The 24,725-nt window shown below is 44.8% G+C and overlaps 1 protein-coding gene across 1 annotated transcript in view; it reads right to left on the bottom strand.

Annotated features, from left to right (window-relative positions):
* LOC126124148 (solute carrier organic anion transporter family member 74D-like) overlaps positions 1-4,905 on the bottom strand; it is a 103,858-nt gene extending 98,953 nt beyond the window's left edge. The window contains exon 1 of the mRNA XM_049915105.1: positions 4,787-4,905. Coding sequence (XP_049771062.1) covers positions 4,787-4,905 — 119 coding nt within the window. The remainder of the gene's footprint in view (positions 1-4,786) is intronic.
* Positions 4,906-24,725: the final 19,820 nt, after the last annotated feature.

Here is a 24,725-nt window from a genome sequence, read left to right as displayed (position 1 = left end):
CTATTTAGAATTGTTTGCGCCCAACGGACTAGTCGAATTTACATATGCTGTTTAGAGTTTTTAGCTCAAGCTGCCGCTGTGGTTACTGCACTGACGTCGTTTATCGGACCTAATTGGAAGAACAACGTATATATGCCATGGAAAATTTGTTGGGGGAAGTATGTCATAGCCATGACAAAGCTAGGAAGATATCATGGGCCAATGTTTACGATTGGAAAAGAGAGAGAAGATGAGCTTCAATGTGGAGAGGGGCCACCAGGCTCTATTATACATGGTGGGATGAATAGACGGATGGACGTCAAAGTGGATGTTGTGGTCTGCTGGTGGTAGTCGGTTGAAATTCAGTTTGAAGAGAGCATGGCTTATATGTAGTGACAGACGGTAGAAAGTACTATAACAGCAAATGAGAAGGTATTGAGTAATGTGTATAAGCATTAATGGAACATGTAAAGTAAGAGAAGGTGTTCAATATGCTTTGGAACAGTAGTGTTGATACGGAAAGTGAGACAGTTACGTGCGTTTCGAATGAAGCATCTTACAGTCATGAGTAATTTAGAGACTCCTGCCTCACAGGACGTCCTTTAGCACCGTTAGCGTCGTTTCCTAGATTCTGGAAGTGTACTGTAGAACTGAGACCTTCCAACCACCAACTCCAACACACAGAAACTGATCAGTGCATTGCTTCATGTAGTTTTAGACTAACAGGTACCGTCTCATCAACATATACCAATAACCGCAACTTTTGAATCCGAGTGACATTTTTCCACGCTTTGAACATCCATGCTAACGTCGTCGTCCAGTGACCAGTGAGCAAATGTGACGACAGCTTCTGTACCCCTTAGTGAAGAGGTGGTTTGGGCTGGGTATTGTAGCCCGCCATCGACGTTATGATTGACCTACTGTATTCCAGTTCATCTATCCGCTGTTACAATCCACGATAGTCGACGACGACCCCTCTCATCAACAGATTATTACCCACAGCAGCTAACTTTTCCGGTGATGATTTTCTCTGCAACTGGAGAAGAAGGATTTTTACAAATGACACTTTGAGATAAGACCTTGCTACGGTTTTTAGAAAATTAATTTTGTAGAGTTAACGAAATGGTGGCCGAGAATCTGGCTGAATAATTTCTGTTGAGTGATCATTTAAGGAAAAAATGTCGTAAAAATATGATTGCATACGCTTACCTACCGGAACCATTCTTGGTAGTTTCGTCACGTTTGCTACTGGTTCTCAGTATCAACATTACTACATTTCGGCGATCCGCCTGTGCACCATCTTGAGTAGGGGCACTGCTGCTGAGTCCCGCTGAACAATAATGACTTTGTATGGCCCCATAGCAATAAATCTGTCAGATTCATGACTAGATAAACAGGCAGGTCATGCTACTGGAACTCCTCGACCAATCCATCGCCAATGAATCGTTAAAGTGATGTATGGCTTCACGATCCATAGAAAAGGGGGTGGTTCCATAGTAGACGACTTACTACAAGGGTAATGTTTTCTAACAGTGCAGAAATCGGTAATAAACAGAACTCGTTAATTTGTCTGGTAAAGCTACTGTGAGTCTAATATTATTGGTAGGCTTCCGCAGCCAGAATCAGTTGACATAAAAAATTTTCAGATTATCATACTGCGACAAAATGCAAAAAAAATGTGTTGGACGAAACTACGTTTTGGCCACAGTTACAGTAACCTTCTTTCTTTTTCTACTTTATGACGCCGTACTTTTATTTACCTGTGAGGCTGTCACCGACAATTCCTGTGCGAAAATTGATACTGAAGCGATGCTGATGCCTCACCACCATGATTGCTCGACGATTTGCGTCTGTCCACACACGCGTGGCGTGATAATTTATCATGCCATTTCTTGTGATTCCTGCCTCATCTGTAAGTAAAATACAGGCCACGAACTGTGAAACTTCATTTGCTCATATCTCAACTGTGATTGGTTTCCGGACATATTACTATCGGAAATTTTCTTCTAGCGTCGGCCAATAGTATCTCCTGTAGGAATATGTGACAACTTTTTAAACACTCTGTACAGAGAAAACGTAGACTACGTTACTCCTTGAAACTTCCTGGCAGATTAAAACTGTGTGCCCGACCGAGACTCGAACTCGGAACCTTTGCCTTTCGCGGGCAAGCGCTCTACCATCTGAGCTACCGAAGCACGACTCACGCCCGGTACTCACAGCTTTACTTCTGCCAGTACCTCGTCTCCTACTGTGAGTACCGGGCGTGAGTCGTGCTTCGGTAGCTCAGATGGTAGAGCGCTTGCCCGCGAAAGGCAAAGGTCCCGAGTTCGAGTCTCGGTCGGGCACACAGTTTTAATCTGCCAGGAAGTTTCATATCAGCGCACACTCCGCTGCAGAGTGAAAGTCTCATTCTACGTTACTCCTTATTTATTTAATACACTTCATACCAGTTTCCTTGAGCCGTGTGCGGCTCGCGTTGATGCCGTTCATAGCTTGACATCTTGTAATAGCGATAGTGGCGTCTCGTTTTCTTAGTGTGTTAACTGGCGCCACTACGTTTGCTCGCCTTGTCTGTCCGTGAGTGGCAGCAGCAGCGCTTATCGATAGCGCGTACTGTGGTACCATCTTCGGAGCGGCCTCTAGCATTTCCGGGTCGTCGTATGTCGATCTAGTAGAGTTGGAACGGAGCAGCAGTGAGGTTCTGACAGGCAGTACTCAGCTGATCGCTGGCGACACACATGCACTGTCCGATGGAAGGATGTGGTCGCGAGAGTGCACGACCACGTGAAGGACCGAATTCAGCGAGTTTTAGTTGAACGGACCATCTTGTCCGAGTAGTGCAACTTTGACCTGTGTGTGTGTGTGTTCACCCGTAGAAGTGACCTCATAGCAGTAAGTTATCAGTCGACGATTTATACTGGGATCTTTCCCGTGCCTGAGTTGAGTGGGGACGACCGTTGGTTGATCGTTCGGTCGGTCTTCGCAGGGGAAGACGTGCATTTGGTCTTGCGACCGCTTCTGCCTTCTCTGTGTTTGTGCCGACTTATAATTCGACCTTGTTGTTTCTCACTGACTGGTTTTAGTATTGTGAGTTGTTGGTGGAACTGTTTTCTTTGATCCGTGTGTATCTTGTGGTTTTGAATAAGCAGTTATTCTAATGTTGTCTGCGTACTGGATTTGGTAAGGGGGTTGCAAACGGAGATCAGTTCGGTTGGGGTGCAGCAGCGAGCAGGTCTGTGCAGCGCGAGGGCAAGCCGGGGCTGCTGGCGGCGTGCTGTCACTGCCGGATCGAGGAGGGGTAGCTGCGAGAGCGACGACTTCGTTGCACACCGAACCCTGGACGTTTAAGTTGAGTGAAGAGTTAACTGCTAATGCCACCTCGACTACTCTGAGATCTCGCCTCTGGTCGGCGGGTTGTTGCTCCCAGGGCCGCTGAGCCTGATGGCAAAGAGTGAAGTGTTTCGAGGCGGTGAAATATTGCAGCCGTCTTTCTCTATTTGTTATTCGTCATTGAATTCAGTATTATTCTTATTAGTGAAGTGCAACCCGCGGTATTTTCTGCCTTATGGCCGCTAACGCCCCAGTTACCTGCCCTGGAAGTTAGCGTACTTTTCCGGCAGTGTACCTTTCCTCGTCATGTTGATGCTGTCCGACACAACGTGTAGTTCGACGGCCTCTTGTATTGTACTGTGCATATTTTTGGGAGGTCTGGCTTGGTTCTAGTGTTTCCTTCAGCCTTGGGTGTTTTCTGAAGACGTAGTGCTCTCCGTCTCTTCGCCCTTGCCTAAAAATATTCCATCGTTGTATCGGTGATCGGACGTTAGGCGCATTGGTTAGTCGGTTGGTCGGCGCTTAAGCTGCCCCGAGTTTGAGCTGCTATCCTGTTACGTGAGTACAACTCTTGGCTCCCTGTCGCACCTTACATTATGTTTGAGTTACCTTCCCAGGCCGACCCTTGGAACACTTGTTGAGAACCGCTTGTCCTGATTCCTTAGATTGTGATGTTTGTTTTAAGGATACTTGTAATTATCATCTGATTATTGTTGGTGTGGCTTTCAGAGGACCAATAATTTCACTTCTTTTATGATAAGTTCTTCAGCTGTGTTACAGTAAGTTTTTTTAAGAAAACTTGTTTTAAGGGCAAACTATTTGTTGAAATGTGTGCTATTTGGAATTGTTTCCTGACTTATAATTCAAGCCTTAAGCCATTGTTATTTGAAGTTGTTTGTGGCCTTCAGCCGAGTAATATAATGAGGCCTTCAGCCTTGTTACAGTTTGTCTTAAAACGAAGTATTTATCTTAATATGTGCTATTTGGAAGTGTTCTACGGACTTCTAATTCAGGCCTTCAGCCGTTATACAGTCAATTGTGTTTTTTATTAAGAGATTGTTTTAAAATTTTAATCTCTTTAAATAAAGTTTACGTATTTGTTGTGCAACCGAGAGTAACTGATTATGGCCCCATCCACAATCGTAACCTTATCCTGCCCCATCGTGGGAACCCAGCACTCATCCACGTTTCTTGCTTCCCCCTTCATGGTGTTAAATTTTAATCACTAGGAATGTATTGTACTGTGCACTGTCGAGTCGTGATGTCAGTAGTCTAACAATATGCCAGTGATGCACTTGCGAGCGCGATGTACGAGGACTGACCGGTGGCGACGTTGGGCAGGCCGAGCCGGTGGTGCAGCAGCGTGTGGTTGGCGGCGAGCACGCCGGCGGCAGCGCGGTGCAGCAGCGCGTGGGCGGCGAGGAGGGCGGCGAGGGCGGCGCGGCAGGCGAGCGGCTGCAGCCAGCGCGGCGCGCACCACCTGCCGCCCACCGACAGCCCGCAGCGCAGCTCCGGGAGGCCGCCCAGCGGGGCGCTCAGCTCCAACTGCGAGCTGCGCCGGTTCAGCAGCACCGACACGCCCCCGTCCCCAGCCATCACCTGCTGGGTACATACAAACCAATCATGCGCCGAGACACTTCAGCAGCACTGACACACTCCCAGCCCCTGCTATCACCTGCCAGGTACATGCAGGCCAATCACTGTTGCGCCAGTTCATCAGCTCTGATATGCCCCCATGACCTACGAGCCCTGTTGGGTACATAAGGGCCAATACTGCACCGAGTCGACTCAGCAGCACTGACGTGCACCAGTTCAAAAGCTTCGACATGCCTCCATCTTCTGCCATCGCCTTTCGACTATGTATGAACCCAATTAAAACTGCACAGAATCAACAACACCCATATAAAAATTTGGAAATTTGTCGTAAAGTCTTATGGGACAGAACTGCTGAGGTCATCAGTCCCTAAGCTTACGCACTACTTAATACTTTGATTACAGTCACCCATAGTGCCAGTAGTGTCAGTGTCGTCGTAACTGCCGTCTGCGTCACGTCTGCTGTGCAGCGAGCTACCTTAATTAAAGTATTCACTGTATTTTTCTTACTTCTCACTTCTTCTTCCGTGTGTTTTTGCTTTTAGGAAGCTTTAATTGTCTAGTGCTAGTAACAGTGTTCCATAGATTTCGTGTTTGTTTTGAATACAGTCAGAGAGAGTCCCTTTAGTCACCCATAGTGCCAGTAGTGCTAGTATTTGTTTTGAATACAGTCCAGAGACAGGTCGTGCTATTTTCATTGTTTTCTACAAGAAGTGTCTAGTAACCAGAGTTTAGTTAACTATCAGCCACGTCCATTGAATTAGCAATCTAGTTAAAAGTTGATTAACTCTCTACAGGAAATTGATTTCTTAGGATGGATAGGATGTGTGACTGCTGTGTACGGACGCAGGAGGAGCTAGCCACTGTCCGCGAATAGCTGAACATGTTGATGGCCGCCGTCAGCCGTCTTCAGGCTACTGCCTCGGAGTGTAGCGGCAGTGGGGAGTCTGTTGTGTCGCATGGTACACCCCAGGTGTTACATGCTTCACCCACTCTCCCTGCTGTCGAGACATCTTCGCGGGCACCCAGCGCAGTTGGGCCACCCTCTCCCCAAGGGGAGTGGCGGGTTCAGAGGCGTTCGCGGCGCACGAGGCGGAGGGTCAATGTGGAGGCTGGCCGTGTGGCATCGCCCGCTCTGCCTGTGAGTGGCCATGTGGCCGCTCCTTCAGCAAGGTCCGAGCAGATACACGCGGGGAGGGGTTTATTAGTGATTGGGAGCTCCAATGTTAGGCGGGTTATGGAGCCCCTTAGGGAAATAGCGGAAAGGTCAAGGAAGAAGGCCAGTGTTCACACTGTCTGCTTGCCAGGGGGTCTCATCCGAGATGTGGAGGAGGCCCTGCTGGCGGCGATAGAGAGCACTGGGTGCACCCGACTTCAAATTGTTGCTCATGTTGGCATCAATGACTCCTGCCGTCTGGGTTCAGAGGTCACCCTCAGTCCATACAGGCGACTGGCGGAGTTGGTGAAGGCGCTCGTGGGATGGAATTTGAGCTAACTATTTGTAGTATCGTTCCCAGAACCGATCGCGGTCCTCTGGTTTGGAGCCGAGTGGAAGGCTTAAATCAGAGGCTCATACGATTCTGCGCAGTTCTGGGGTGCAAATTTCTCGACCTCCGCTATCGAGTGAGAAATGTAGGGTCCCCCTGAATAGGTCAGGCGTGCACTACACGCAGGAAGCGGCTACAAGGGCAGCGGAGTACGTGTGGAGTGCGCATGTAGGCTTCGTAGGTTAGAGAATTCCCTCCCTAGGCCCGACAACACGCCTCCTGAGACGCGGCAAGGTAGGAGTAGGCAAAATGCAACAGGGAATAACAATATTAATGTGCTAATAGTAAACTGCAGGAGCGTCTATAGGAAGGTCCCAGAACTGCTCTCATTAATAAACGGTCACAATGCCCACATAGTACTAGGGACAGAAGGTTGGCTGAAACCAGATGTAAACAGTAATGAAATTGCAAAATTGTTAAGGCTTTCGTGGCCACTTGTTGACATACTGCCTATTGGCTTCTGTCTCGGGTTCTTCGGCCGACGTTCATCTAATGATTTTTCTGACGTTTCGCCAGCACGAGTGGCTGGCATTGTCAAAGCTTCACCCTCCATTGCCGGTGGTGAACTGGAGGCGAGCTCGCGGCCGCAGACTATATGTACCTGGCGCGCCAACGTCCGAGGGCTTCTCCGCGGTCATTTCCGGTGCGGTTCTCCTCTTGCTACCTGCGACGGCCGTTTGCTGCAGTACGGGAAGCCAGGACCCGTTTACCTAAAGGCTTTCCTCGTTCTTGTTGAAACTGTTCGCGTGTTTTTGGATTTCTACAGCTTCTCTGAACAAGCGCGTGATAGTGCTTCTCTACAGCCAGAACTTCCGTGTCGGCGAATTTTATTACGTGGTCGGTCTCATTCAGTGCGTGCTCTGCCACGGCCGATTTCTCCACCTGCCCCAACCTGCAATGTCGCTTATGCTCTTTGATCCTGGTGTTAATGGATCGTCCAGTCATTCCGACATAAACTTTTCCGCATGTGCAAGGTATACGGTATATTCCCGACATTGAAAGTGGGTCTCTTTTCTCCTTCGCCGATCTAAGACACTCTTTGATCTTCCTTGTCGGTTTGAAAATCGTCTTTACGCCGTGTTTGCGCAATATACGGCCGATTCTGTCCGTCACTCTGGGAATGTATGGCAGAAAGGCCGTACCCGACATTTCTTTTTCTGTTTCCTTACTTCGCCGAGTGTTTGGCTCTGTTACACTTCTAATGTAATTTGTGGAGTACCCATTGCTCCTCAGAACAGTTTCCAGGTGTTGCATTTCTCGTTTGAGGTGTTGAGGCTCACTTATTCGTCCTGCTCACGTTACGAGCGTACTAATCATGCCTCTTTTGTGGCTCGGGTGGTGGTTTGACAGTTTGTGCAGGAATCGGTCTGTGTGTGTCGGTTTTCGATACACACTGTGTCCCAGGTTTTCGCCGTGCCTTGTGACCAGCACATCTAGAAATGGCAGTTTCTTGTCCTTTTCTACTTCCATGGTAAATGTGAGAAAGACCGACACATACATTAAGGACTCAGGACATTTCATGAGAAGCTGAAGAAACTGAAACTTGCGCCAAACGACATCCTGGTCAGTTTTGATGTTGTTTCGTTATTTACGAAAGTGCCACTCAGCGACGCTCTGGCGCACATCGGTTCCATGTTCCCGCAAGACATCAAAAAGCTCTTCCATGCATGTCTCACCACGAGCTATTTCACGTGGAATGTGAACAGTTGGAAGGCGTCGCCATGGGTAGTCCTCTCAGTCCAGTGGTGGCCAACTTCTTCATGGAACAATTCGAAGCACAGGCACTGGACTCGGCGACTTGCAACCCTCAGGTGTGGTACAGGTACGTCGATGATACTTTCGTGGTGTGGAGCCAAGGTGAAGAACAGCTCGGTGAATTCCTGAGGCACTTGAACAGCCTCCATGCCAACATAACATTTACCATGGAAGTAGAAAAGGACAAGAAACTGCCATTTCTAGATGTGCTGGTCACAAGGCACGGCGAAAACCTGAGACACAGTGTGTAGCGAAAACCGACACACACGGACCGATTCCTGCACAAACTGTCAAACCACCACCCGAGCCAGAAAAGAGGCATGATTAGTACGCTCGTAACGAGAGCAGGACGAATATGTGAGCCTCAACACCTCAAACGAGAAATGCAACACCTGGAAACTGTTCTGAGGAGCAATGGGTACTCCACAAATTACATTAGAAGTGTAACAGAGCCAAACACTCGGTGAAGTAAGGAACCAGAAAAAGAAATGTCGGGTACGGCCTTTCTGCCATACATTCCCAGAGTGACGGACAGAATCGGCCGTATATTGCGCAAACACGGCGTAAAGACGATTTTCAAACCGACAAGGAAGATCAAAGAGTGTCTTAGATCGGCGAAGGAGAAAAGAGACCCATTTTCAATGTCGGGAATATACCGTATACCTTGCACATGCGGAAAAGTTTATGTCGGAATGACTGGACGATCCATTAACACCGGGATCAAAGAGCATAAGCGACATTGCAGGTTGGGGCAGGTGGAGAAATCGGCCGTGGCAGAGCACGACTGAATGACACCAACCACGTAATAAAATTCGACGACACGGAAGTTCTGGCTGTAGAGAAGCACTACCACACGCGCTTGTTCAGAGAAGCTATAGAAATCCAAAAACACGCGAACAGTTTCAACAAGAAAGAGGAATGCCTTAAGATAAACGGATCCTGGCTTCCCGTACTGCAGCGAACGACCGTCGCAGGTAGCAAGAGGAGAACCGCATCGCAAATGACCGCGGAGAAGCCCTCAGACGTTGGCGCGCCAGGTACGTATAGTCTGCGGCCGCGAGCTCGCCTCCAGTTCACCACCGGCAATGGAGGGTGAAGCTTTGACAATGCCAGCCACTCGTGCTGGCGAACCGTCAGAAAAATCATTAGATGAACGTCGGCCGAAGAACCAGAAACAGAAGCCAATAGGCAGTTTGTCAGTAATGAAATTCTAAACTCAGATTGGAATGTATACCGCAGAGACAGGCTGGACAATGAAGGGGAAGGCGTGTTTATAGCGATAAGAAGTGCAATAGTATCGAAGGAAATTGACGGAGATCCGAAATGTGAAATAATTTGGATGAAGGTCACGATTAAAGCAGGCTCAGACATGGTAATTGGATGTCTCTATAGGCCCCCTGATTGAGTAGCTGTTGTGGCTGAGCACCTGAAGGATAATTTGGAAAATATTTCGAGTAGATTTCCCCACCATGTTATAGATCTGGGTGGAGATTTTAATTTGCCGGATATAGACTGGGAGACTCAAACGTTCATAACGGGTGGCAGGGACAAAGAATCCAGTGAAATATTTTTGAGTGCTTTATCTGAAAACTACCTTTAGCAGTTAAACAGAGAACCGACTCGTGGCGATAACATATTAGTCCTTCTGGTGACAAACAGACTCGAGCTATTTGAAACAGTTAACGCAGAACAGGGAATCAGTGATCATAAAGCGGTTACTGCATCGATGATTTCAGCCGTAAATTGAAATATTTATAAAGATAGGAAGATTTTTATGTTTAGCAAAAGTGACAAGAAGCAGATGTCAGAGTACCTGACGGCTCAACACAAAAGTTTTGCCTCAAGTACATGTAGTGTTGAGGATCAGTGGACAAAGTTCAAAAACATCGTACAATATGCGTTAGATGAGTATGTGCCAAGCCAGACCGTAAGAGATGGAAAAGAGCCACCGTGGTACAACAACCGAGTTAGAAAACTGCTGCGGAAGCAAAGGGAACTTCACAGCAAACATAAACATAGCCAAAGCCTCGCAGACAAACAAAAATTACGCGAAGCGAAATGTAGTGTGAGGAGGGCTATGCGAGAGGCGTTCAATGAATTCGAAAGTAAAGTTCTATGCACTGACTTGGCAGAAAATCCTAAGAAATTTTGGTCTTATGTCAAAGCGGTACGTGGATCAAAACAAAATGTCCAGACACTCTGTGACCAAAATGGTACTGAAACAGAGGATGAAAGACTAAAGGCCGATATACTAAATGTCTTTTTACAAAGCTGTTTCACAGAGGAAGACTGCACTGTAGTTCGTTCTCTAGATTATCGCACAGATGACAAAATGGTAGATATCGAAATAGACGACAGAGGGATAGAGAAACAATTAATATCGCTCAAAAGAGGAAAGGCCGCTGGACCTGATGGGATACCAGTTCGATTTTATATAGAGTACGCGAAGGAACTTGCCCCCTTCCTGCAGCGGTGTATCGTAGGTCTCTAGAAGAGCGTAGCGTTCCAAAGGATTGGAAAAGGTCACAGGTCATCCCCGTTTTCAAGAAGGGACGTCGAACAGATGTGCAGAACTGTAGACCTATATCTCTAACGTCGATCAGTTGTAGAATTTTGGAACACGTATTATGTTCGAGTATAATGACTTTTCTGGAGACTATAAATCTACTCCGTAGGAATCAGCATGGGTTTCGAAAAAGACCATCGTGTGAAACCCACCTCGCGCTATTCGTCCACGAGACTCAGAGGGCCATAGACACGGCTTCCTAGGTAGATGCTGTGTTTCTTGACTTCCGCAAGGCGTTCAATACAGTTCCCCAAAGTCGTTTAAAGAACAAAGTAAGAGCATATGGACTATCAGACCAATTGTGTGATTGGATTGAAGAGTTCCTAGATAACAGAGCGCAGCATGTCATTCTCAATGGAGAGAAGTCTTCCGAAGTAAGAGTGATTTCAGGTGTGCCGCAGGGGAGTGTCGTAGGACCGTTGCTATTCACAATATACATAAATGACCTTGTGGATGACATCGGAAGTTCACTGAGGCTTTTTGCGAATGATGCTGTGGTATATCGAGAGGTTGTAACAATGGAAAATTGTACTGAAATGCAGGGGAATCTGCAGCGAATTGACGCATGGTGCAGGGAATGGTAATTGAATCTCAATGTAGACAAGTGTAATGTGCTGCGAATACGTAGAAAGAAAGATCCCTTATCATTTAGCTACAATATAGCAGGTCAGCAACTGGAAGCAGTTAATTCCATAAATTATCTCGGAGTACGCATTAGGAGTGATTTAAAATGGAATGATCATATAAAGTTGATCGTCGGTAAAGCAGATGCCAGACTGAGATTCATTGGAAGAATCCTAAGGAAGTGCAATCCGAAAACAAATGAAGTAGGTTACAGTACGCTTGTTCTCCCACTGCTTGAATACTGCTCAGCAGTGTGGGATCCGTACCAGATAGGGTTGATAGAAGAGATAGAGTAGATCCAAAGGAGAGCAGCGCGCTTCGTTACAGGATCATTTAGTAATCGCGAAAGCGTTACGGAGATGATAGATAAACTCCAGTGGAAGACTCTGCAGGAGAGACGCTCAGTAGCTCGGTACGGGCTTTTGTTGAAGTTCCGAGAACATACCTTCACTGAGGAGTCAAGCAATATATTGCTCCCTCCTATGTATATCTGGGCGCTCAACTGTGCTGTTATCAGCACCCGTACAAATTCCCAACCTTTGCTCAGTCCAATCTCGCTACTTTCAGGAATGATGATGAAATAATGAGGACAACACAAACACGCAGTCATCTCTAGACAGTTGAAAATCCCTGACTCCGCCGGGAATCGAACACGTGCCGTGAAGCGAGAACGCGACCGCGAGACCACTAGCTGCGTACTTTGGCATTAGAGTACCCTGACGGAGACACCATTGTTCACCATGATGATGCCTTTCTTGTGCACAGGTGGCTTGGTGAACACTCTAGTAAATACCGACCATAGCTTTGACCCATAGATCATCTGATCGTAAGCCAGTACAGCTTTTTTGAGAAGCTGTTGAAACCCCTGTACGTTCGATGAACTCGGTGCCAATTACATGAGTAGCACTACAGAATATGAGTCCATGCCTGCCGTTTTGAAGTCTCATGGAGAAGTGATCGCGATGAAAATCACATCCAATTCCTTCCCGTGACTTTTGGCCACTCAGTGCAAACACTGTTGTTACTTGATATCATTCCAAACTTAAGAGGGACTTTTGATTATTTACGCTGAAGTAAACTGGCTATGCACTATGAGGTTAGGGGAAACCATACAGTCTGATGTATATCAGACTTTTCCGGCATATAAAGATCTTTATCCACTCTCGAAATTTAGTAGGGTCCTGATGTCATCAGGACGGCTTAAGGATGGCAACAAGTCGCCTCGTTGAAATGTCGCACCATCTGCATGATGCAATCCGGCTGATTGCCCAAGAGCAGTACCCAGAGTTTGTTTAACTCTTGTTCATACGGAAGGAAACTTAAACTGTTGCACATCGCTACACAACAAGAATTAAATTGCAGATTGTCTGGAGGGTTTGTAACTTGAGGTGTTCCTTATGGTTTAATGTGTGTGGACTACTTTCTTCCCTAATATACAGCAGTAGCTTCACACTGAGTGTAGCAAACATCTAAAATGCATTTTTATTGATCGGTGATGTAAATGTAATTATTAGACATTCATTTCAGAAGCTGAATATCAAAGCAAATATGTATTACAGAGCTAGTTCGAAGCTGACAGACCGACTCTCAATAACATTAAAGCTTCACATATCTAGTTTTTAAAACATAATTCTGTCACAAGTGGCATCTCAATCGTTTACAATGCACGTAAGATTAGTGAAACGCAGTATATACGATTTCTAGAAATTTAGAAACATGGTGAACCCCACTCCAGGTACACAATCATGACCGTCTGTACAAGCTGAAATCAGTTACTTTAACTAACAGAATACCCTCCAGTGTCAAAATCGATTATGTATATAACCGGTTTTCATTGTATGCTTTCATTTCTATGTTTCGTATTACTATATATTGGGCAAGTCAGTTCAGGCGCCAAGAATATTTTAAGGCTGAAACGCACCATATGTAAAGTCACGAAATTCATGTACACCGTTATTTAATGAGCTGGTGATATTTACACTGCTAACATAATACATTTACTCTCTGACTGATTCTCTTTTTGATAGCTTGCAGTTGTTTAAAATGAACAATATGCGACACTAAAAGTTGCCCTCTATCGCCTACGTACACATATTTTTTTGTGGTTAATGGAAATACTGCAGAATTAAGACCGAATAGGTGAGTACTTTTGTAGCTGTATGTTTATGGCATATTTTCGAGAATGTGTGAAAGAAGGCATGACTGCACTTTATTTTCTGTTGTGTGACGATGTGAAACAATTTCAGCTTCCTTCCATATAAATAAGACAAGGAGGAACTTCCATCTGGAGGTTATTAATAGAGTTAGAGTCCCGGCGATTCTAACTGTGAAGTTAGGAATGTCCTGTGAAATGAATGTGAAGTGACTTCATGTAAATTACAATACGTATGCATACTAACCGATAGTACTACCTTATTTAATTTTATATGGTCTATTGCTGAATCAGTTTAAGTCCGAGTCTCTATGGAGAAACAGCAGTGAGGTACCGGAAGAGAAAGACGCCATTCCTGCCATACTAGACGCCGCTAGCGGCGACTGAAGCAAATATAGATCGGAAGCAGAAATCATAATACAAATTTTGTAACTAGAAAGATTCTCCGTTAATACTGTGTTTTTATGACTTCCGTCTCTAAATATGTAACCAAAACTACAGCTCCGTGACGAGTAGTAGAAGAAGCGCTAGAAATAAACACGAGAGATAATATGAGAGAAAAAACAATTATTACGGTAATTCAAATAACAACACCGCCACTGATAATACCTTGCCACTCTACGTACTCTGTTTAGCTGAGAAACATACCGTTCATACACCGTTGAAATGACGTCTCCAGGTTTCTGTTTTTCTGTTTATGTTTCTATGAATGAAAGGAAAGTCTTATCAGATTTTTTATCGCATAGTTGATGTACTGTTTGTAAAATCCAACAACTATATTGAATTTCCACATACGCGATCTTCTCAGTAAAAGGCATAGTGAAACTTCAGTAAGGTAATATTGACATCTGTGCTAGTTGGTATGAGCAATGAGACGCACTGATGAGAAACTGAAACAGAGATAGCTGCTGGAGGGAGAGGGAGTGCTTCTCACCACGGAGAGTGCAATAATTGGGTACGTAACTCACAAGTCTGGATTGTCATTATACCTTGTGCTAGCCGGCGACATCGTGGCCGAGCGCAGGGTAAGCAAGACATGCGATACTAGCGCATTCCATCGCGACCAGATCGCTGGTACATGACGCATGGGACACACGATCTCCTGTGTAGTGCAGACAGCGAGTATTTCACGTAACACCCTGTCAAGGGCGTAACCTGAATAACATGATTCGGGGAAAATCGACGGTTAACTTCCACCGGCCACAACGTGTTTATGACAGTGGTCTTTGCTTGCTATTGCCGTTTCAGACAGCTGATATTTCGGCCACAGATGCCTCACAAGGCATCAAATCACTTGTCTGTTCAACGCTAGAAGTCAAATGGGAAGCAACCATGCCATCCAGAACAAATTCCTCACTACGACTTCTTATTTTACTTTAGTCTTATTTTTTTATTTTTTTATAATAAGCCAGGATTCCTCTCCTATTCCAATGTTTTCATCTCAGAGTAGCTCTGTTCAGCCTACATCCTCAATTATTTGCTGGATTTATTCTAATCTCTGTCTTCCTCTACATTTTTGCCCTCTACAGCTGTTTCTAGTACAATGGAAGTGATACCCTGATGTCTTAACAGATGTTCTATCATCCTGTTCCTTCGTTTTGCCTGTGTCCCATATATTCTTTTCCTCGCCGATTCCGCGGAGAACCTCCTCATTCCCTGCTGTATCCTCTCTCTCATTTTCAACATTCTTTCGTGCCACCACATGTCAGATGCTTCGATTCTCTTCTGTTCCGGCTTTCCCACAGTCCCAGTTTCACTACCATACAATGTACAAACGTACATTCTCAGAAATGTCTTCCTCACTTTAAGGCCTATGTTTGTCACTAGTAGACTTCTCCAAGAATGCCGTTTTGCCATTGCTAGCCTGATTTTTACGTCTTCCTTGTTCCGTTTGTCATGGGTTATTTCGTTGGGTAGGTAGCAGAATTCTTTGTATTCGTCTATTGAGAGATCCCCAATTCTGATGTTAGGTTTCTCACTGTTCTCTTTTCTCGTAATTCTCATTACTCTCGTCTTTCTTCGATTTACTTCCAGTCCATACTCTGTACTCAGTAGACTGCTCATTCTAATCAGTAGATCCTGTAATTCTTCTTCACTTTCACTGATTTCCTTCAACCTTGAATTTTAATCCCATTCTGGAACCGTTATTTTATTTCCGTCATTGCCTCTTCGATGTGTAGATTGAACAGTAGTGCGAAATACTGCATCCTCCTGAGCGCTTTGTTCTTCCACTGTTATTGTTCCCTCTTGATTATTGTACGTAGTGTATATTATCCATATTCCGCTGTAGTTTAACCCTTTTTTCTCTGAATTTCGAACATCTTGAACCACTTGACATTGTCGATAGCTTTTTCCAGGTCGACAAATCCCATAAATGTCTGTTGATTTTTCTTCAGTCTTGCTTCCATTATCAACCGCAACGTCAAAAATGCCTCTCTGGTGCGGTTACCTTTCCTAAGGCCAAACTGATCGACATCTAATCGATTCTTAATCTTCTTTTCCATTCTTCTGTATATTCTTCTTGCCGACAAGGACGCATGAGCTGTTAAGCTGATTGTGCTTTAATTCTCGCAGTTGTCGGCTCTTGCTATCTTCGGTATTCTGTGGATGACGCTTTTCCGAAAGCCTGATGGCATATCGCCAGCCTCATATACTCTGCACACTAACGTGAATAGTCACCACTTGCCCCAACGATTTTAGAAATTCCAATGGAATGCCATCCATTCCTTCTGCCTTATCTGATCTTAACTCACCTAGAGCTCTTTTACATTCTGATTCCAATACTGGTTCCCCTATCTCTTCCCTTCAGACTCCTGTTTCTCTTTGTATCACGTCATCAGACAAGTACTCCCCCTCATAGAGATTTTCAATGTTCTCTTTCCTTTCATTCCCTCTCGTCTGCGTTTAACAGAGGAATTCTCATTGGACTCTTAATGTTACCACCGTAGGTTTTAATTTCATCGAAGGTTGTTTTGATATATAAAACCCAGCCATTGCCCCACACTTCCTCTACGACACTTTGCAGATATTAACGTGGTAGCAGCTGAATGCTCGAGGTATGGTAAATAGTCGACTGAACTGACGAGGCGCGGTACGTGTGGCTACATGCCTGTGGCTAAGTAAGAGAAAGTCTTATTAATCTTATTGCCTTTTAAGCTGTAACACTGAAATATCTAGCAGACTATCTACATGGTGACGCCACATGTTGGGAAGAAATTTGTATTAGATTGTATCTAGCTGTTACACATGTCAGTTCGACAGACAGCTGAGAAGCTTTACGTGGAGTGGTTCATGTTTATTTTGTGCTCTGAGGAAGTAAATATTTGTTCTCGATGGTAAGTAACTGTACCTTACTAATGCAAAGTCTCTTTATAATTTATATAGCATATATCTAGAAAAGGATAAATTGTACGATCACTTTTTATACATTGTACGGGTACCTTTTAAAACAATGTTCACTATAAGTGTTTTAACAGTTGATTTGATCTAATAATAGTACTGCTACATGAGTTTATAACTTTAGCTAGAGATACTGGTGTAATCACACTTTTCTTATCTCCAGCACCACTCACAGGTTACTGCGACTAGATGTTGCATTTTTAAGCCACTTGCAGCTTATTACAACTAGTCAGCTGACAAATGGCTTCGCACAATCCCTCACAGCAATGTTAGTCAGATAAGGACTGCTCAGCTGTTAGGAGGATCAAATGTCAGACCTGCGACCATACAAAATACTATCAGTGGCTACGCCAATACTTCAGTCTTGCCATTGGATCCACATATTCTTCAAGATTCAGGTTTCATGGCGACTAAATCCAATCCTCAAAAGCTAGAAATGAGGAAGAAGAAATGACTGGTCAGACAAGTCAAAAACTCCCACGAAAATCATGACAAACTAATCGAAATGATGGACTCCTGATGCTTTAATTCCCACAAAACAAACCTGTAGTGGGAGAGGCAGTTGGCCTACAAATTACCTTCCCTACCCCAACTTTATAAAGAAAGAAGAAGAGGCCAAGCAACACCATCTGCTGATGGCGTCACTGGCAGTCCCTACAAGCGCCACCTCCCTGGAAAATAAGCTGAGAAAAACAAAAGCAAGCGTAACAAAATTAAAACTGGCAGAACAAAAATCGCAATATGTCTTATTGCTTGTTCTGCAAGATCTGCGAAGTTCAGCAGTACGATGAAATGATTAAGTTCCTCAAATGTTGTGTGTGGTTCTATTTACGGTATATGAAAGTAAGTGCGACGAAAAAGGCATTATACTGTGATATCTACAAACCTGAGTAAGTAGCTAACGCTAAAACTGTTCATTTTGAGTCTAAAAGTAGCCTAATTTTTTAGATAACGAGTATGTATCAAGGGTTAAAATTTATTTGTTAATGTCTTAAAAACAAAAATAAATATTGGTCTTAATCTCCAGAGTTCTATGTTTCTTGCTATGACTGAGAAAGTTTTTTGTGGTATAATCGATAGTACTAGTGGTACAATTTAGAAGACCTGCTTATAAATTATAGCACTTTGACCTCATCTTTTAAACTGCAGAAGGGTGTCCGCAGCTCGTGATCGTGCGGTAGCGTTCTCGCTTCCCACGCCTGGGTTCCCGGGTTCGATTCCCGGCGGGGTCAGGGATTTTCTCTGCCTCGTGATGACTGGGTGTTGTGCGCTGTCCTTATGTTAGTTAGGTTTAAGTAGTTTTAAGTTCTAGGGGACTGATGACCATAGATGCTAAGTCCCATAGTGCTCAGAGCCAAACTGCAGAAAATTTATTTTCGAAGCTTTCGGCATATATGTCACTGGTATTTACATTTAGATAATGTATATTAGATTTCATTAAAATCAGGAAAATGCAGAAAGTGGTACAATTTACGAGACTTTAACCTACATGTTTTCAGTAAGCCACGGTTGCTAACAGGGCTCCATTTGTGCAGATACGGAGGTACTCTCTTGTGGATGACGTTCACTTGGGATGAGCTGGTGCCCCAAATATCGTCTCTCACTTACGAACGATATAGTAACCTACAGTGCGTCCGAGAAGTCCCCTACCCTTAGGTGAGAACTTTCGTAGTGGAGTACTTAAATAAAAAAAACTGCGCTTATAAGCCAAAACTTTATGGCTACACATTTAACAGTGTGTTCGCGATTCTGCTTCACATGGATTCAAGTCCTTTGTAGGTTTCCGGAGGTATGTGAAAGGAGATGGTCATTTAATTCCCCTAAATTAGGAGCCGGTGGTCTATGGACACGGATCTTGCGTCCGATCACGTCCCAGATGTGTTCCATCGGGTTTGTGTCAGGCGAATTTGGTAAACAGGGTATCAACAAGAGTTCAGTATCATGCTCTACAAGCTACAATACAATTCTGACATTGTGACACGTACAGTTATCCAGCCGAAAGACGCCATCATCGGTGGGAAAGATATCAAGTGTGGTCCGGAATAATGGCCACGTAGTTCATAGCGGTGATGATACCTTCCATCACTTCCACAGTTCCCAAGAAGCCCAGGTGAATGTTCCACATAGAATAAAACTGTCTCCGTTGGCCTACATCTTTGGTGTGGTTCATGTTTCCAGCGCCATTCGCGTGGGAGACGGGTGTATCCAGACACAACCGTCGACCTGGTGTGTCCTGATTCATCCGGGTAGGCAACACGTTCCCACTGATCCACGGTCCATTCTCTATTATCCCGTGCCCTATGGAATTGTCACTGATGATGTCGTTGGCTAAACGTGGGAAAACGTAGGGGTGATCTGCTGTGGAGCTCCATATTTGACGATGTGGGCTAAACGGTGTGCTCCGGAACACTCGTGCCTTCAACCACTTTCTACTGATACGACACTAGCACTCGAATTGCCGCCCAGCTTCACAGGGATGTTCGTTCGCTTTTTACACTTTGCCAAAATCGCTTATTTCAGTGGTTTTTCCCATTTACGACCTGCTGTATAGCTGCTAGCTTGTTCATAGACTACCAGAAGGCCTTCTACAGAGTCAACTGGAGAAAATTGATGAACATACTTAAGGAGACAGGAATCAACTGGAGGGACTGGGGATTAATTCTCAACTTGTACCTGGGTCAAAGAGTAAAGGTACGACTGAACTATGGAGAAATGAACAGCGTGGAAGTAGGAACAGGAGTCAGACAAGGATATTGTCTGTCGACAAGGGCCCTATTGTGGGCCCCAATTTGGCCAGCTGGTCGAATCGTTCAACATCCAACTTATGGGACATCCGGATGTGGCCACTAGTCGCCAAGGTACCAGTCTACCACGTCTGACTGCCCCAACCTGTATGAAGAATGGCTGGCAAGAGAAGCCTTGAAAGGATGCGTAAACTTCAGGAGGACAGCTCATGAACACCATCAAATATGCAGATGACTTGGTAGTGCTCGCCAAAAATCAGAGAGGGCCGCAACACATGATGGACAGCTTAGTGGAAAGTGGAAGGACATTTGATATGGAAATCAATATATAGAAATCGAAAGTGATGCTGATATCGAAACGGAAGAAACCTTAGAGGATAACTGTCGACAATCAAGAACTGGAGAGTCTTATGCAGTTCAAGTATCTGAGAAGCTAGCTGACAAAGGTCCCATTGCACAAATGAAATTGGAGTGAAAATCGCCATGGCGAAAAGCAGCATTCAACAAGAAGAGGACTCTGCTGACCAGCACGTTGAGCTCGGAATTAAGGAAGAAACTGTTGAAGTGCTACATCTGGAGTACTGCACTGTAAGCACCAGAGACGTGGACCATGAGAAAAATGGAGGAAAAAATAAATGGAAAGTTTTGAAATGTGGTGCTGGAGAAGAATAGAGAAGATCAAGTGAACAGATCAGGTGACAAACTACGATGTACTGAGAAGAGCAGAAGGGAAGGAAACTATTCTGAACACTAGGGGCGTTCAACAATTAACGCAATACATCTTTTCTCGGACAATGTTTGTTGAAAAGTGCCGAGTTGGTTGTGAGACATTGTGGAATATTCCCGTTTCAGCCCCTATAGTTTCATGAAGTTCTGACAGGCGGCGGCGTTACATGTAGCCTTCAAAATGGCGTCTGTATCTCAGGCATCAAGGGATAACCAATTTAGTATTGGGGGGCAGCTTGGAGCGTAAAAATCAAAGAGGGAGACCAAGAGATGAATACAATAAGCATATTCAGAAGGATGTAGGTTGCAGAAGGTACTGGGAGATGAAGAAGCTTTCACAGGCTAGAGTAGCATTTAGAGCTGCATCAAACCAGTCTCTGGACAGAAGACCACAAAAACAACAACAACAACAACAACAGAGGTGAGTTCCAAGCAGAGAGCTGCCATTCAGTTTCTTTTAGCGGGAGACAAGAGTATCGCAGGCGTTTATAGGCTCTTGCAGAATGTTTACGGAGACGTGTCATTGAACAAAAGCACAGTGAGTCGTTGGGCGAGGCCTCTGTCATCATCGCAACAAGGTTGCACAAACCGATCTCCCGCGCGCCTGTCTGTTGCAGACAATTGTGATTCCTGAAATGCTGAAACTTGAGGACGCTCTCCTTCAGCGTGTTAGGCGCCCCCCCCCCCCGCCCCCCCCCAAAAAAAAGTAGACGAATTTACCTTCTTCACGACAGCGCAAGGCCTCACACAAGTTTTCGCACCCGAAAGGAGCTCACAAAACTTCAAAGGACTGTTCTTCCTATCAACCCTACAGTATGGATCTCGCACCTTCCGACTGCCAGCTGTTTGGCCCAATAAAGGATGGACTCCGCAGGAAGCAGTACGTGGATGATGGGGATGTTATTGATACCGGAAGACGCTGACTCCGTCGTCAGCCAATGGTGTAGTACCAGACCCTCTCAGTAAGCAGTAGCATAAGGCCGTCGCATTGAACAGAGATTATATTGAAAAACAGGGTTTTATAGCAAAAGAGTGAGTAATAATATTGTGTATTGGAATCCTGAATAAAACCAAGATGATTTTTTTAAAAATGTGTTGCATTGCTTATAGAAAGGCCCTCATACAAGTCTTCAGGTAAAGGCCAAGTGATCGGACACATACATGAACAGGAGGATCTTATACACGACTTCAACGAAGGGAAGACCAAAGGGACTACAGGACCGGGAAGAAGAAGAATTCAACACCTGGATGACATGAAAGATGGAACGAAATACAGCAGACATAAGGAGGATGCTAAAGACAGGTAACACTGACATGAGAAATTCTCCCTATGAAGACACGGAATTTTTACTAGGCAGAATGCTACATAATAAATAATAATGATTCCCTATTGGTCTCTGCTCCGCTTACGTACGTTTCTTACACGTGAAGATTCCCCCAACGCCAACGGGGGCATTCAGTATCGGGGTGAGTTCAAAAGGGCTCCAAGCACTATGGGACTTAACATCGGAGGTCATCAGTCCCCTAGAATTTAAAACTACTTAAACCTAACTAACCTAAGAACATCACACACATCCATACCCGAGGCAGGATTTGAACCTGCGACCGTAGCGGTCGCGCGGTTCCAGACTGAAGCGCCTAGAACCGCTCGGCCACAACGGCCGGCTGTGTGGTGCGCAATGGTCATAATATCTTGACCTGTGAGTGTTTGTACCTAACAGATTTCTATCTACGCCATCGCGCCTTACCAGAAATCTGTGTTTCTCCATATCTTTGGCTTCTAGCGGAGCATCTCAGGTGTTACGCTTCGAAAGGCTTGCTCGATAGTTTTGCACACTTGTTAATTATTGTGGGTTGTCTATCGTGGTGACTATTTCAATAGGGCTAGAGATGTCACTGAACCACGCCCAATTCAGTGGCCATGAAACTATTCAGCGGTGGACTCACTTACCTCAATAATAAAGCGTGCTAGAGCACAGTCCTGCTGTGACCATACATATCTACATGTACATCCATTCTTTGCAATTCACTGTGGAGTGTATGGCAGAGAGTACTGAGCAGGTATCACATTTTAGAGTATCTCCCACTTCTAAGTCGTATGGAACTTGGGAGGAACACATCCTCGAATGTCTCTGTGTGCCCTGTAATTAGTCTAATCTTGTCATTACGGACCCTAGGCGAGTGATACGCAGCGGACTGAAAAATGCGTCTACATTCTTCACTTAAGGGGTAGTCCTCTTCGAAAATTTTATAAAGTCTACTTTTTTATTTTTTATGTATTAGGTTGGTGCATAAGTTTGTAGCGTTTTTGCTAAGTTTAATAAACACAACAGAAACTTTAGTCATCAATAATATACTCTCCTTCCCTATTTACAATAGTCTGCCAGCACTGGGTTAACTTTTCGATTTCGCGATTGTAGAAATCTCATGGCTTTGAAGCGAAGAACTCGTCGAGCCATGTTTGGAGCGCAGTTTCTTGAAGAATTTTCGATAGGGAGCGGAAAAGGCGAAAGTTGATGCAAGATCAGGTGAATAATAAGGGTCCGAGTGACTTCCCAACTCAACCCCTCAATGGTGTTATCTGTCAATACAGCAGAATCGGACGTTCGTTATCGTGGAGTACGACCACTGCACGCAGTCTTCCTTTTTGTTACTCTTGAAATGCGACTGCAAAACGTCTCAGTTGTAGTTGTTCCACTAGTTGCATAACATTATCTTTTGTGGATGGGCACAGCCCTTTGTACGGGGATTTGCTGCTTTGTTTTGGCTCACCCATTCCTTTTTGTTCCTCATGTTAGCATAAAGACACCATTTCTCGTCACTAGTAACGAAGCGGTATAGGAAAGGTCAGTGTCGTTCACGAGCCAATTGATGACGAACAAGCAGAGACGCACCCATGGCCGCCACCCGCTGATTTTCTTGATTTTGGCTTAGAGCATGCGGTACATTCCCTATTGCATGCACATGTCTCATGGTGGTGGTGTGATCACAGTTATCCCATTTGCCAGTTTTCGAGTACACTGATGCTGTTTAAACGGTATTCATCAAACCCCGAAGGTCTTCCTAAAAGTGGGGAGTCACTAGTGTCAAAACGCTACTCCTTAGAACGGAAAAACCATTTTCTTGCCGTGATCTGTACAGTGGCATTTTCCACATACACGGTGCAAATGTTTCTGGCTGCCTCCGCTGCTGTCGCTCCTCTACTGAACTTAGACAGAAGAATATGTCGGAAATGTCCTGATTTCTCAACTTGGCACTCCATTTTCTTGCGTCCATAGCTCCACTCACTATCTCCAAATGACAAAATGACAATATGTGAACTCTAATAGCAACAGTGAACTAAAAATAAAAGTGTAAATCGATAAATAAACCCATAGCAACCGGAATGCAAGTATGCAAAACGAAAACGCTGCAAACTAATACAGCAATATAATAAATATATTTTCCCTTAAAACGTTCTCTAGAACATCTCCTTTGTTATAGTGTTCATCCCAAGTTCCCCAGAAACTCCGTTATTGAGTTACAAAGTGGTTTTAGAAAAAGTGTTTTCGAAAACTGTTGGCAACGGGAAAAAGATAGTCGATGTCGTGGGCAATGTAGCAGCATGAACTTTCAACAACGGCCTAACAGGCGTAGGACATTATGAAAATGCTCGAACTTGAGATCGGACTGGCTTGTTACAACATTTGCACAAAATCGAACGAAAAGCGTATCGCTCGAGCAGAGCAACAGATGAGAGAAGCTGCCAAAGAGGCCCATAGCATCACCATAGCCACGAAGTAGATGGAAGAGGATCTCCTTTTGTATTTGAAAGGACTTCAAATGGCTCTGAGCACTATGGGACTTAACTTCTGAGGTCATCAGTCCCCTAGAACTTAGAACTACTTAAACCTAACTAACCTAAGGACATCACATACACCCATGCCCGAGGCAGGATTCGAACCTGCGACCGTACCCGTGCCGCGGTTCCAGACTGTAGCGCCTAGTACCGCTCGGCCACTCCGGCCGGCTCTGAAAGGACTGCTGTATGGTCCACGGATAGATAACTACAGGTATGTTTCATTTAAGGACAAAAAGTGCAATCCAAAATTTTAAATTCGCTTTTCTCTCTTACCGTATGTAGCAAAGATACCTTCGAAGGTCTATTTTCGGTGCACGCTTTTATCTCAGTCCTTTGGGTGAAGAAAAAGACGTTTGTTTCAACGGATCACCATGTTACTAGAAAGTAATTATTTTCTGTTATATATGCTGATAGAAAAATATTGAAAATGATTTACACAAAATTATTCTGTTACAGGTTCAATATGACG

The sequence above is a fragment of the Schistocerca cancellata genome, chromosome 1 (assembly GCF_023864275.1).
Source record: "Schistocerca cancellata isolate TAMUIC-IGC-003103 chromosome 1, iqSchCanc2.1, whole genome shotgun sequence".
Classification (NCBI taxonomy): Eukaryota; Metazoa; Arthropoda; class Insecta; order Orthoptera; family Acrididae; genus Schistocerca; species Schistocerca cancellata.
Note: the sequence above shows the minus strand (reverse complement) of the source record. Positions and strands in the feature narration are given on the sequence as shown.